The sequence below is a fragment of the Felis catus genome, chromosome A3 (genome assembly GCF_018350175.1).
Source record: "Felis catus isolate Fca126 chromosome A3, F.catus_Fca126_mat1.0, whole genome shotgun sequence".
NCBI classification, from domain to species: Eukaryota; Metazoa; Chordata; class Mammalia; order Carnivora; family Felidae; genus Felis; species Felis catus.
In genome coordinates, this window is record NC_058370.1 from 50,065,465 (window position 1) to 50,079,524 (window position 14,060).

General features: G+C 38.6%; 1 protein-coding gene across 5 annotated transcripts in view; it reads left to right on the top strand.

Moving 5' to 3' along the window:
- Positions 1–12,973, top strand: part of GINS1 (GINS complex subunit 1) — a 28,327-nt gene extending 15,354 nt beyond the window's left edge. For 2 of the 5 annotated variants that reach the window (XR_002741074.2, XR_002741073.2), the window contains exons 5-8: positions 2,935–3,051; positions 9,123–9,197; positions 10,391–10,698; positions 12,405–12,973. Coding sequence is in view for 2 of the 5 variants with exons in the window: in XM_003983855.6 (XP_003983904.1) it covers positions 2,935–3,051; positions 9,123–9,197; positions 12,405–12,473 (261 nt within the window). In the remaining 3 variants the exon portion in view is untranslated. Of the gene's footprint in view, positions 1–2,934; positions 3,052–6,033; positions 6,315–9,122; positions 9,198–10,390; positions 10,699–12,404 lie in introns of those variants that run through there. The other 3 variants (XR_006595424.1, XM_003983855.6, XM_019826926.3) reach the window with 3 other exon arrangements.
- The last annotated feature ends 1,087 nt before the right edge of the window (positions 12,974–14,060 follow it).

A 14,060-nucleotide genomic window follows, 5' to 3' on the forward strand; every position in this document is an offset into this window, starting at 1 on the left:
TAAGGACACAGGACTAGAGTCAAGTAAACCTAGGTTCAGACATTGTCCTTGTCACTATCTAATCTTGGGCAAGTTACTTGAGTTCTCTCTATGCCTGAATTCCCTCATTTACAAAATGAGGATGGTAGTACTTACCTGTAGCAGGTTTGCAGTAGCTTCTGACACTAACTATGTAGAGTTAGACTGAACTTGACAGACTAAGACTGCCCTCTGCAGACACCTGCCACAGGTTTTGGGTGTTCCCAGGGCCACCCTCCCTTGTGACTAAATGGCTATAAATTCAGGGGTTCCTGCTATCTTCTTTGGTTTGAGACTTTGAATCTCTTAATGTCAGTCTAACTTCCAGAGAGGAGAGGGGAGTTAGAGATGGCGCTCAGTCACATGGATAGTGATTCAAGCAATGGTGCATGTGTGATGAAACCCCAGTAAAAATTCTGGACACCAAAGCTTGTGTGAGCCTCCCTGGTCGATAGTGCTTTGTGTGTACTGTTACACATCATTGTGCCAAGAGTATGATGTGTCATGATTCTATAGGGAGAGGACCCTAGAGCTTCATGTTTGCTTACTGTCAGGGAATAAGAACGTCCTGTTCTTTTCAAGGTCCTAGCCAGACTAAGAGTCGAATTTAACACAGGAGAAAAATCAAATTTAACTTCATACATACTGGGAATCCACACAGACATGGAAATTCCAAAGATAGTGAGGCAAAATGAGGTATACATGTTTTGTTTTTGTTTTTTCTTAAAGTAAGGTCTATACCCAGCGTGGGTCTTGAACTCAAGACTCAGATCAACAGACACATGCTCTACTGGCTGAGCCAACCAGACACCCTAAGAGTTAGGGGTTTAGGACTTCAAAGGGAAAGAATGTAAGTAATCCTTAGGAAGAATGAAAAAGAGCAGATATTTGGTAAACAGATCTTTGTTGGGCCCACAGAAACAATGAAACAAAGAGAGGACTTGCATCAAACTGTCCTTGCTAGGTTCTTCCTTGTCTACCATAACTTGTTCATAGCATAATATAGTTGTCTATGGTGGTAGCTCTCTTCCTAGAGCAGGTCCTCTATCTAAATTTTTTTAAGGCAGTTGTAGGGGAGGTAAAGAGCTTTTCCTGAATATACTGGTTTATTTATTTATTTTTTTGGAAAAAAATTTTAATGTTTATTTTTGAGAGAGAGACGTAGCATGAACAGGGGAGGGGCAAAGAGAAAGGGAAACCAAATCTGAAACAGGCTCCAGGCTCTGAGCTGTCAGTACAGAGCTCGACACTGGGCTCAAACTCACGAACTGTGAGATCATGACCTGAGCTGAAGTCTGGACGCTTAACCTACTGAGCCACCCAGGCACCCCTGAATCTACTTTTTAACTCAAAATAGTCTTCATGCCAAAGTGGCCCATTTTGGGGTGACCTGCCCTTGGCCCCTCTAGTACCCTCCCAGACCTCACTCTGTGTGTCTTCCTTTGGCTGGTTCTGATAATTATCCCTCTCGCTATGGTAAAATTGTGATTGTAAGTGTAGTGCTTTCTAGAGCTTTGTGAGTCATTCAGGTGCATTATTGAACCTGAGGTTGCACGCATGTGTACACACATACATACACACACACTTTCTAATGAGGGTTATGAAGGTGTTTTTCTGTGTAGTTTCTTAAGAGCTATGTTGTTTTACCTTTCACAAGGACATCTGCAGTAGTGGCATTGGTTTTTGTATATAATGTTAAAAGTCAGCTTGCATTTTGGATATGGATATTGAGATGATCCAGCACCATTTAATTGGAAAGGAGGACCTCCTTTCCCCGTTGCTCTGTGCATGGTACCACTTTTTTTCATAAATTGAGTATCAGTATATCTGGGGATTTAGGATAGGAGACTTTCCCTTGTGTTCTTTTAATTTATTTGTCCTTATGCCAGTTCTGTATTGTACCTTTATAAGTCTTCAGCAAGCATACCCATCTTGTTCTTCTTTTTCAATTGTCTCAACTGTTTTGGGCCCTTTGAATTTCCATGTAAATTTTAGACTCAATTTGTCAGGTTCTATTTTTTTTTTAAATGAGATTTTGATTGAGATTGAATTGAATACATAGATGAGTTGATATTATAATACTGAATTGTGAATGTGGTAATCCCTCCATATATTTAGGTCTGTAATATGTTTCAACAATGAAAAAAATTAACAGATTTACTAAGGCAAAATTTACATGCATAAAATTTACTCTTTTAAAGTATACAATTCAGTGTTTTTTGGTATATTCAGAGTTGTGCATCTACTACCAACATCTTATTCCAAGACATTTTCATCACCCCCAAAAGAAACTGTGTATCCATTATCAGTTATTTCATGTTTTCTCCTCTCTTCCCAGTCCCTGGAGATTACTAATCTACTTTCTCTCTTTATAGATTTGCCTACTATGGGTTTTTCATATAGGTGGAATTATGTAATATGTGGCCTTTTGTGCCTTTCAGTTAGCATGTTTTTAAGATTATCTATGTTACTGACATTATCAGAACTCTATTCTGATATGTGGCTAAATAATAATCCATTGTACAGGTATACATACCTTATCCACTCATCAGTGATAAATACTTGGGTGTTTTTCTCAGCAGGGTTTTATGGTTTTCAGAAAAACCATCAATACAATTTGGAGAGATCATAATTCTGAAATGGTATATTTTTCATGGTTCTGCTTCTGGTCTGTGTTTAAAGTATGCTGGCATATAAATTCTGTGAGAATGGAGATTTTTGTTCACTTGGTAAATGATCCATCCTAAATACCCAGAACAGGGCCTGGTTCACAGCAAGCAATACTTGTAGTTTAAATGAATGAATGGTCAGTAATGATCCATGTGGGGAAATGTGCTATTTATAAAAGGATGAGTATACAGTTTTTGCAAGTTTCTTTCTTCTAATTTTGTCAAATGATCATCTCTGTGTTTGCAGATGGAGTGGTTTAATCATTATAAAAAGTCCCTTGCTACTTATATGAGGTCACTGGGAGGAGATGGAGGTTTGGACATCACTCAAGATATGAAACCTCCGAAAAGCCTATATATAGAAGTAAGAATACCTTTTTTTTTTTTTTTTTTCCCAACGTTTTTATTTATTTTTGGGACAGAGAGAGACAGAGCATGAACGGGGGAGGGGCAGAGAGAGAGGGAGACACAGAATCGGAAACAGGCTCCAGGCTCCAAGCCATCAGCCCAGAGCCTGACGCGGGGCTCGAACTCCTGGACCGTGAGATCATGACCTGGCTGAGGTCGGACGCTTAACCGACTGCGCCACCCAGGCACCCCTAAGAATACCTTTTAAAATGGGTTTTTCATTAATGAATAAATTGTGCTGACTTTTATCTAAAATGAGGGGTATGTATGAATATTTATTAACTTAACATACATCCAGACCAAAAATGTTACCTGTAGGGGGATGGCGGGAATAGGATAGAATAGTGGAAATTGTCTTTTCTTTTCTTTTTTTTTTGAAAATTTTCTGAACATACCTGTTTTCACAGTGTTAACTTTGGAATCATGTATATATTTTACATATTAAAAAATTAAAGTAGAAAACCAACCTACAGATTTTGAAAGCAGAACAAAACAAATGAACCTGTGTTTCAAGTTGGTAGATTAGTCAAAGAGGAATTATTTTAGTTTTTTTTTTTTTTTAAGCTTATTTATTTATTTTGAGAGAGAGTCTTAAGCAGGCTCCATGTTGCCAGCACAGAACCCGATGCAGGGCTCTATCTCATGAACCATGAGATCATGACCTGAGCCAGAATCAAGAGTCAAACGCTTAACCAATTGACTCAGTCACCCAGGCACCCACCCCCCCAATGGATGTGTTCTGAGGATGAAAAGAATTACAGGGGTGCCTGGGTGGCTCAGTCAGTTAAGCTTTGGACTTTGGCTCAGATCATGATCTCACAGTACACAAGTTTGAGCTCTGCATTGGGTTCTGTACTGATAGCACAGAGCCTGCTTCTGATTCTCTGTCTCCCTCTCTCTCTGCCCCTTTGCTGCATGGCACATGTGAGTGCATGTGCATTTTCTCTCTCAAAAATAAATAACTTAAAAAAAGATGAAAAGAACGTTTAAAAAAAATTTTTTTAACATTATTTAAAAAATGGGGGTGCCTGGGTGGCTCAGTCGGTTAAGTGTCCAACTTCAGCTCAGGTCATGATCTCGTGGTTCGTGGGTTCGAGCCCCACATCAGGCTCTGTGCTGACAGCTCAGAGCCTGGAATCTGCTTTGAATCCTGTGTCTCCTTCTCTCTCTGCCCCTCCCCTGCTCGTTCTCTCTCTCTCTCTCTAAAATAAAAATTTTAAAATTTTTTTTAAAAAAATGAAAAGAATTGCAAAGAAATTTTAAACTGTTTTTAGTATAGTAATCATATTGTTAGTAATGTCATTACTGTTCTTTTGAAACATTTTATATATTGACAAATCAAGCAAAAAAGTAATGTCACCAGTAGCCAAGATTTTCTTTTTCCTTTTTTCTTTTCTTTTCTTATTTTATTTTATTTTATTTTATTTTATTTTATTTTATTTTATTTTATGTTTAATGTAATTTATTGTCAAGTTAACTAACATACAGTGTACGTAGTATGCTCTTGGTTTTGGGGATAGATTCCCATTATTCATCACTTACATACAACACCCAGTGCTCGTCCCAACTCATGGCCTCCTCAATGCCCATCACCCATTTTCCCCTCTCCCCCACCCCCTCCCTCAACTCTCAGTTTGTTCTCTGTATTTAAGAATCTCTTATGGTTTGCCTCCCTCTCTGAAACTATTTTTCCCCCTTCCCTGCTCCCATAGTGTTCTGGTAAGTTTCTCAAGTTCCACATGTGAGTGAAAACATATGGTATCCGTCTTTCTCTGACTGACTTATTTCACTTAGCATAGTACCCTCTAGTTCCATTCACATTGTTGCAGATGGCAGGATTTCATTTTTTCTCATTGTCAAGTAGTAGTCCATTATATATATAAACCACATCTTCTTTATCCATTCATCAATTGATGGATATTTGGGCTCTTTCCATAATTTGACTATTGTTGACAGCACTGCTGTAAACATTGGGGTACATGTGCCCCTATGGATCAGCACTCCTGTATCCTTTGGATAAATTCCTAGTAGTGCTATTGCTGGGTCATGGTGTAGTTCTATTTTAAATTTTTTGAGGAACCTCCAGACTGTTTTCCAGAGTGGCTGCACCAGTTTGCATTCCCACCAACAGTGCAAGAGGGTTCCCATTTCTCCACATCCTCACCAGCATCTGTTGTTTCCTGAGTTGTTAATTTTAGCCACTCTGACCGGTGTGAGGTGGTATCTCTGTGGTTTTGATTTGTATTTCCCTGATAATGGGTGATGTTGAGCATCTTTTCATGTGTCTGTTAGCCATCTGGATATCTTCTTTGGAAAAGTGTCTATTCATGTCTTCTGCCCATTTCTTCACTGGATCATTTGTTTTTCACGTGTTGAGTTTGGTTAAGTTGTTTATAGATTTTGGATAATAACCCTTTATCCAATATGTCATTTGCAAATACCTTCTCCCATTCTGTTGATTGTCTTTTAGTTTTGTTGATTGTTTCCTTTGCAGTTCAGAAGCTTTTTATCTTGATGTGATCCCAGTAGTTCATTTTTGCTTTATTACCCTTGACTTCGGTGACGTGTCAAGCAAGAAATTGCTGCAGCTGAGGTCAAAGAGAAGATTTTCAAAATAAGAAAAAATAAATTCAAATATTAAAATGAAAAAATTAAGTGAAAATTTTGTATTCCCAAACTGCAGTTCAAAATATCAGCATGGACTCATAGGGAATTATCTCTCTTTTTAAAAAAATGTTTCTTAGTTCACTGGAAAGACCTAAGGACAACAACCAACCCAGTGCCGTGAACATCCAAATTCTGGAGTCCAAATGCCATTTTCCACTAAAGGAAACCAGATTTAATGGTGGTGGGGGCAAGGGGGAGGAAGGTGGGAAAGGCTGATTCCAGGGTCTTAAGTAAAAGCACAAGCTGCATATGGAATTCCTTGTCTTTGTAGAAAGCAGAGTGTATCAAGGACTGCAAGGGGAGTGCTAAAACCATGGGAGCTGATTTGAAGGATCTCTCATTGGACAAAGAAGGAATAATCTGAGCCTCAAAATGATTAACTTCAGTGAATTGCATCACATCAGTTATGTGAGAAGCATGAATGCATAATGGTATCAAATAACAATAACAACAGTTAAAAAAAATAAAATCTTTTTGGTTCCCCTTAGAGAATATGAGGGGTGCAAGTCATTTTGAAAAGTGGTAAATAGGGGCATCTGGGTGGCTCAGTTGGTTAAGCATCTGACTTTGGCTAAAGTCATGATCTCTCTGTTTGTGGGTTTGAGCCCCACATCGGGCTCTATGCTGACAACTCGGAGCCTGGAGCCTGCTTCAGATTCTGTGTCTCCCTCTCTCTCTGCCCCTCGTTCTCTGTTTCTTTCTTTCAAAAATAAGTAAATATTAAAAAAGAAAAAAAGAAAAGTGCTAAATAAAAGAATGGGATCAACCGTCTCTATCAGCCTTTACTGTACCCTGAGTTCTGTCTCAAGGTAGCCAAATAGCCAAATTGTTTACAAGGGAAATTCTTTTCTTCCTTTTCTTTCTTTTTTTTTCTTTTCCTTTTCTTTTTTCTTTCTTCCTTCCTTCCTTGCTTGCTTTCTTTTTCTTTCTTTCCTTTCCTTCCTTTCCTTCCTTTCTTTCCTTTCTTTCTTTCTGTTTATTTTTTAAGTAATCTCTACACCCGGAGTGCCTGGGTGGCTCAGTTGGTTAAGTGTCCAACTTCAGCTCAGATCATGATCTCATGGTTTGTGAGTTCGAGCCCCGCGTTGGTCTCTGTGCTTACAGCTCAGAGCCTGGACCCTGCTTCGGATTCTGTGTTTCCCTCTCTCTCTGCCCCTCCCCTGCTCATGCTGTCTCTCTCTCAAAAATAAACATTTATAAATTGAAAAAATTAAAAAAAATAATCTCTGCACCTAACATGGAGCTCAAACTTACAACCCCAAGATCAAGAACTGCATGCTCTACTGACTGAGTCAGCCAGGTGCCCTGGGGAATTTCTTCTTCATGGAAGAATTCTGGCTAATAAATGCAGCAGAAATAAAAGAACTACATTAATGCCATTTTGTAGCCTTAATGTGTGGAGGCAAATAGCTTCTAAAACTGGTAGGTGGAAGTTAGTAGAGAAGATAATGATGAATATGGATGAATACAGGTCATACCTACACCTGCTGATCAATCCTAACATCCAGAAAGGAACAACCAGATGTTTTGTGCTTCATGAGGTCTTAGAAGAAGAGCTTAATAACATCATTTGCCAGAAAATCAAACCTGATCTGATCCAGCCTCTAGACCTAACTTCCAGTTTAGGGGAAATTCAGGGATAGAGGAACATGTTAAGTGACCCCACAAAGATCCACAACAAAATCTAGCTTTTGGGAAACTACTAAACAAACTACCCAGTTACTTTAACAAATAAATTGCCAAGGGGAGGAAGGAAAAGGGGGATAACTATAGATTAAAAGATAGGGAGACTTTTTAGAAACATGTAATGTGTAGCTTTTGTTGGATTCTGATTTGAACGTGGCAGCTTTAAAAAAATTCATGAGACAAATGGGGAAATTTGGGTACTAACTGGATAGTTCATGATACGAAAATTATTAATGAGCACCTAGATGGATCAGTTGGTTAACCATCTGACTCTTTGATCTTGGCTGAGGTCATGATCTCACTCTTTGTGGGGTGGATCCTGCTTAGAATTCTCTCTCTCCCTCTCTCTCTGCCCCTCCCCCACTTGCATGCATGCACATGTGTGTCTGAGCTTTTCATTCTCTCAAAATAAATAAACATGTTTTTAAAAAATTATTAATAAGGTGTGATAACAGTATTGAGATTATGCTTTTTAAAAAGAATCTTATACCTGAAACTAACACAACACTGTATGTTAACTAACTGGAATTAAAATAAAAAGTGAAAAATTTTTCAGTGAAACCAAAAGCTAATTCTTTGTGAACAAGATAAAATTAATAAACCTCTAACAAATTATAAATACACAAATAAAAAGAATCTTATTTTGTAGAAATAGATACTAAAATATTTATAGATGAAATGGTATCCAGGATTTGCTTCAAAATAATCCAGAAGTAGGTGAGGGAATAAGTTTGGCCACATCTTGATAATTGTTGATGCCAGTTGATGGAGTTTCATTGTATTAGTATTTTTACTTTTGAATATGTTCGAGATTTTCCATAATAAAAGTCTAAAGAAGCAAAAAGGTGGTAGTGGTGGTAGGGATTTTTCTTAAACAGTATTTCTTGAACTAAGTAAAATACCTTTGAGAGTCATGGTAAGATTCCAGAGGAATCAGGGCATGAAATTATCCTGGAAAAGTAGAAGACTGGAACTTGCTGCTGGGGTTGGCTTCATTCATAGCAATGTGAGAACTCAGGAGCACAAACTCCAGTCCTGAGTGCTCATGGGAGAGGAAAACTGGTCCTGGTGTCCTGTTGCAACACTGAGAATTGGAGTCAGTTGGTGATCTTGGCAGTTGCACACATGGTTTTCAAAAGGCTGCTTTACCCTCCCACCTTCTGACCAAGAGTCTCTCCTGATACTTAGGATGTGATTCTGCATCTGTTCTTTCATGGTGTACTTCTACCTATTCCTGGGAAATAATCTGCATATTGAAGGAGATTGGAAGAATCTCTTCAAAACATTTTGGAGACTTACCTATGTCCTATTCTCAGATATTGTTATATTTTTGGAAGAACCTATAAGAGGCAAGTTGGAGTCCATCTAAAACATTTTCTTTTCTTTGTAGATACGTACTTTGATTTTTCAGGATTTGCAGAGGGAACACAATACATGATGTTGTCTTCCCTCTGCAGCTCCCTGGGTTTTCTTGGTGGCAGCACAGACATACACATACATTTGGAGATCTGCCATTCTTCTTCCTCCCCATCCAAACAGGACATTTGGCATCTCTAGAGGACCACAGTAAGGAATGCTAGGCCCATGTACACAGAGAAGAAACAAACAGAAAGTGACTTTATGGTTACTACATATTAAAAATAATTTTGATAAAACATCAGTTTTTCTTTTCAGGTGCGGTGTCTAAAAGACTATGGAGAATTTGAAGTTGATGATGGTACTTCAGTCCTATTAAAAAAAAATAGCCAGGTACTTCTCATCTTGAGATACTTTAAATCTTATAAGAGTGTTCAGTGATGGAAATGTTAGAATCAGTAGCAAAATAAATGTTACCTTGTGATGATCATTTGTATCATAAGCATTATGCTTAGTATAAGATACCCTGTTTTGGCCGTTTTCTGAATATAAAGACTTGAAGCAAATGTTGCATATTACTAAGAAAAAGTTAATTTATTAGATTATCGCGTGTATAACACTAAGCATGTTCCTGGGAAATTATCACAATGGGCTTTATTCTGGGTAAGCGGGCTTGTTCTAGTTAAGGGCCTGTTAAATTGTTGGATTTAGCTACTTTCTTTGAATTTATTAAAAAGGTGGTAAGCACTCACTTTCATCTTGTACATCACCCTTTAAATCCTAGTTCTTTAACAAGCAAAGAGTATACGGATCAAAAATTTCTAAGTATTTAACATATAAACCTAATAGTTTAATAGAGAAAGACTGAAATTGTGAATCTCAATATATTGTTTTCTTAGAAATCATCAAGTTCACATTAGATGAATTTTCACTTCATATGCATTCACATTAGCTAGATTTATTTTTATCCTGTCTTAATTGTTTGTAGTCACATTAGTGTAGGACAAAAAATGACCTAATAAAAACCACTCTTTCTTTCCTTCCCATTTTGTTTTCAGCCAATTAGTATCTAAAGCCCTTAAGTCATTGATGTCTTGTTTATGCCCTGGAGCAAAGTAATGCTGAGGTTATGTGGTTCCTTTAGGGTGAATTATTTAATAGTACTCTTGGATCTTTTATTTCCTAAAAAATAAAAAAAAAATTTTTAATGTTTAATTATTTTTGAGAGAGAGAGAGAGAGAGAGAGAGAGAGAGAGACAGAGCATGAGCAGGGGAGGGGCAGAGAGAGTGAGACACAGAATCCAAAGCAGGCTCCAGGCTCTGAGCTGTCAGCACAGAGCCCGATGTGCAGCTCGAACTCATGATTTGTGAGATCATGACCTGAACCGAAGTTGGACTTTCAACCGACTGAGCCACCCAGGCGCCCCAAAGTTTTAACATTTTAAAGACACATTTTCAGGGGACCCTAAAATCTTTGGTTGGTAAGGCAAAAATTTCCTTCCCAAGTATCCTCTTCGAAGTAGGATAATAATGAATAGAAAGCAGATGCTAAAGAAATGCTCTCATAAAAATCTGTCCTTCTGTAGGGCCCAGCAGGAAGCTCTGATTCACAAGAGCAAAGCTATCCTCATAAAGCAAGACAGGAGAAAACTGCATCTCCAGCACCGTCCTGTGTTTGAATTTCTTTCTCAAGCTCTGTGGCTGATCTCCCCACCTAGTGTGCTGAGACGGTGATTTTTCACTGGAGTGCCCAGGTGGGCCTGGGGCAGTTGGAAACCAGCTGAATCCCTCTTCCTGCTCCCCACTAAACAATTGTCACTCTCTGTGTGGACCATGCAGAAGCCTTTCTCTTGAGATGCTTTTGACTTGTCTCTCAGTATTGCCCTACCCTCAGGTATAAAAATGGAAAACAGTTGTATATGTTTTTTTACCTACTATGTATTTATCTAGTATAATTGATATTAAAGGGATTTTTAAAATGTCTGACCACATCTAAAACCAGTTTTCTACAGTTTTCTGTAGAACCTGGTGTAGATCATTTATTAATGGGGGAAACATTTTTTTTCCATACTTTTTTTTTTTTTTTTTTTTTTGGACAGAGAGTGCACTCAGGGGAAAGGAGGAGAGGGAGAATGAGAGAGCATATTAAACAGGCTCCACACTCAGCACAGAGCCCAACTCTGGGCTAGATCTCACCACCCTGGGATCATGACCTGAGTCGGAATCAAGTCAGACACTCAACTGACTGAGCCATTCAGGCGCCCAGCATACATTTCTTTATACTTGTGTATATGGCAAGCATTTTTTGTTTGTTCAGAAATCAGAACCTCCTCCCCCTTTTAAGTAGGCATTAGAATAACTTAAACAACTCAATTTTTCCCCCCTTTTTTTTACATTTTATGTTCTCAAGGCATTTTAAAACCTCATTTAACAGTTTAGACAGCAGTGTGTCTTTAGCCCATGAGTCTTCCTGGCTGGTCAGGAGGGATTTGTTTAGTCACAGGCCTCATAATGAATGGGCCTGTGAACTGGTGAGGTGCACAGGGCCACTGAGCTACATTGCGCATCCTGGAATAATTTTGACAGTTTCTCCTGCTGCAGTTACTTTTTTATTTCTTTATTTTGAGAGAGAGGGCACACATACATGCTTGTGAGCAGTGGAGGGGCAGAGAGAGAGGATCCCAAGCAGGCTCATGCTGTCAGTTCAGAGTGGGGCTTGATCCCGTAAACTGTGAGATCATGACCTGAGCTGAAATCCAGAGTCAGACAGACACCCAGGTGCCCTTGCAGTTACTTTCTAAGAGTATTTGCTCATACTTTTCTGACGTAGCATTTGTAGTTTTTCCCCAAGTATGTCTGCCTTTTCTTTGAGGTTTCTTTGGTCACCTGCCAAAGCTTTGGAGCTTGGAAAGTTTTCCTGCCGTGCTTCTTGCACCTCCTCAGCCCAGACTTCAGTAAACATTTCGTTTTAAGTCTCTGTGCTTTGAGGGAGTCAGACAGGAAGGCTCCTTTCTGCCTCAGAAGGAGAGTGGTTTCTTAGGAGGACACAGAGGGCAAGCATTAGCTGGATACCAGTGTCACAAGCAGTGTGTGAACAGCACCCATGTTGTAGGTTACAGATACTTTTAATCCTTGTACAATATAGGAGGAAAGTTGCCACTATTGTTACTAGAAGAATAAATGTTCTGACTCAATACTAGAGAAAGCTTAATGGGGAAGATGCTCCTTTCCCTGGTCTTATTAACGAACTGCTGTCACATTTGTAATCCACTGCTACAGAATCTCACCCCTGGATTTTCTGTGCATAAATCCCAAAATGCAGACACTAAGCAAAATTCATACTGGAATGCAGAATTCTTCAGTTAAATTGAACTTAAGCAAACTATGAATTTGTTTATAAAAATCAGAATTCAGTGTGGTTCTAAGTGGCATCAATTTTCAGTTGATTAAAGTAGCTTTTAACTACTTAGCTGTTTGAAAAATATGTAATCAAATTGCTGCTTTTTAATGATGCAAAATGTGATTTTAAATTCTTTTCCAATCGTTTCTTTTCTCTCCTCTCCCCCCCCCCCCCCGCCCCCACACCCCGATTCCTCTCAGCACTTCTTACCTAGGTGGAAGTGTGAGCAGCTGGTCAGACAGGGCATTCTGGAGCATGTGCTGTCCTGATGTTGGGCTGAGGTACTGCCAGGCTTTTCCCCATGGTGTGAGGAAGAGCCAGGCCACGGAAAGTTCTACATGTCCTTCTCCACCTTCCCGTTTGGTTTTAAAAGTTACAGACATTCTTGAAGATAAACAGGAATATCTGGCTGAGGAGTATCCTTTTGTACAGGATTCTTCTTCCACTTTGTAATAAGCTGTATCTATAATCCTAACATTCCTGTAGTTATTAAAGTGTGTTTTTTAACAATTTTTTAATGAAAGTAATGAAAATGAAATATAATGCAAAAGTAATGAAAGTATTTGATTTCTTAGTTTTTCCCCCAATAGTAATGATTATTTTCACTAATGAACATCTCTGATGTTGCCCATAGTATAGTATACTAAGTCATAAAACATAAAGTACAAATCCAAGGAAGGTAGTAATACCTTTCCTAAGTTACAAAACTTTAGCAAATTAATACAGTATTCTCTTTAATACAATAAAATCCTTTTTTGTTGTTGTTGGAGTCATGTATTACTCTAGTGATAATTTTTACTCCAAAAATGTCATTTAAGTACCAAAAGAAAACACTGTGGTTTTTAATGGTGGTCTATAGCAGAGCAAGTTATTTTATACAAATTAATGTCTTTTAAAACTATGCAACTTCTCCTTTTTTTTTTATTTTTTTTTTATTTTTTTATGTTTTTTATTTATTTTTGAGACAGAGAATGAGCAGGGGAGGGGCAGAGAGAGAGGGAGACACAGAATCCACAGCAGGCTCCAGGCTCTGAGCTGTCAGCACAGAGCCCGACGCGGGGCTTGAACTCACAGACTGTGAGATCATGACCTGAGCTGAAGTCGGACACTTAACCGACTGAGCCACCCAGGCGCCCCAACTTCTCCTTTTAAAGAGCATTCCTTCAGGAGCACCTGACTAGCTCAGTTGGAAGAGCATGCAACTCTTGATTTCAGGTGTCATGAGTTTGAGCCCCATGTTGGGTGAAGAGATTACTTAAATAAAAATAAAACTTAAAAAAAATAAGTGTCTGACTTCGGCTCAGGTCATGATCTCATGACCTTATGGTCTCATGTTCGTGAGTTTGAGCCCCACATTGAGCTCTCTGCTGTCAGTGTAGAGCCTGCTTTGGATACTGTCTCCCAATCTCTCTCCCCATTCTCTGCTCACGTTCTCTCTCTCTCTCTCTCTCTCTCTCTCTCTCTCTCTCTCTCTCAAAAATAAATGAACATTATGAATGAATGAATGGATGAGTGAATGAATGAAATGAAAATAATCAAGAGCATTTCCTCATGCAAGCACATAACGTGTATTTACCACAGTCGGGTAATTATATGTATTTAGGTGGCTCTGCTTTGTTCTGGGGCTGGTCTAAAGCCAGAGTTCCAGTGCATGAAAAGCTTGCAAATTCTAAAGGAGATTTAATAATGCCAATATGATTTTTAAGTCCTTTTCAAAATGTGTTAAATTTTTACATGAATACTGGAATCCTCAAAATTAGATGGTCATTTCAAACAATACTACTTTCAGATGATCCCTTTGGTTTAGAAACCCTGCACCTCTTTGTTTTGATCAAAATTCATATAGCTTTTCTTCA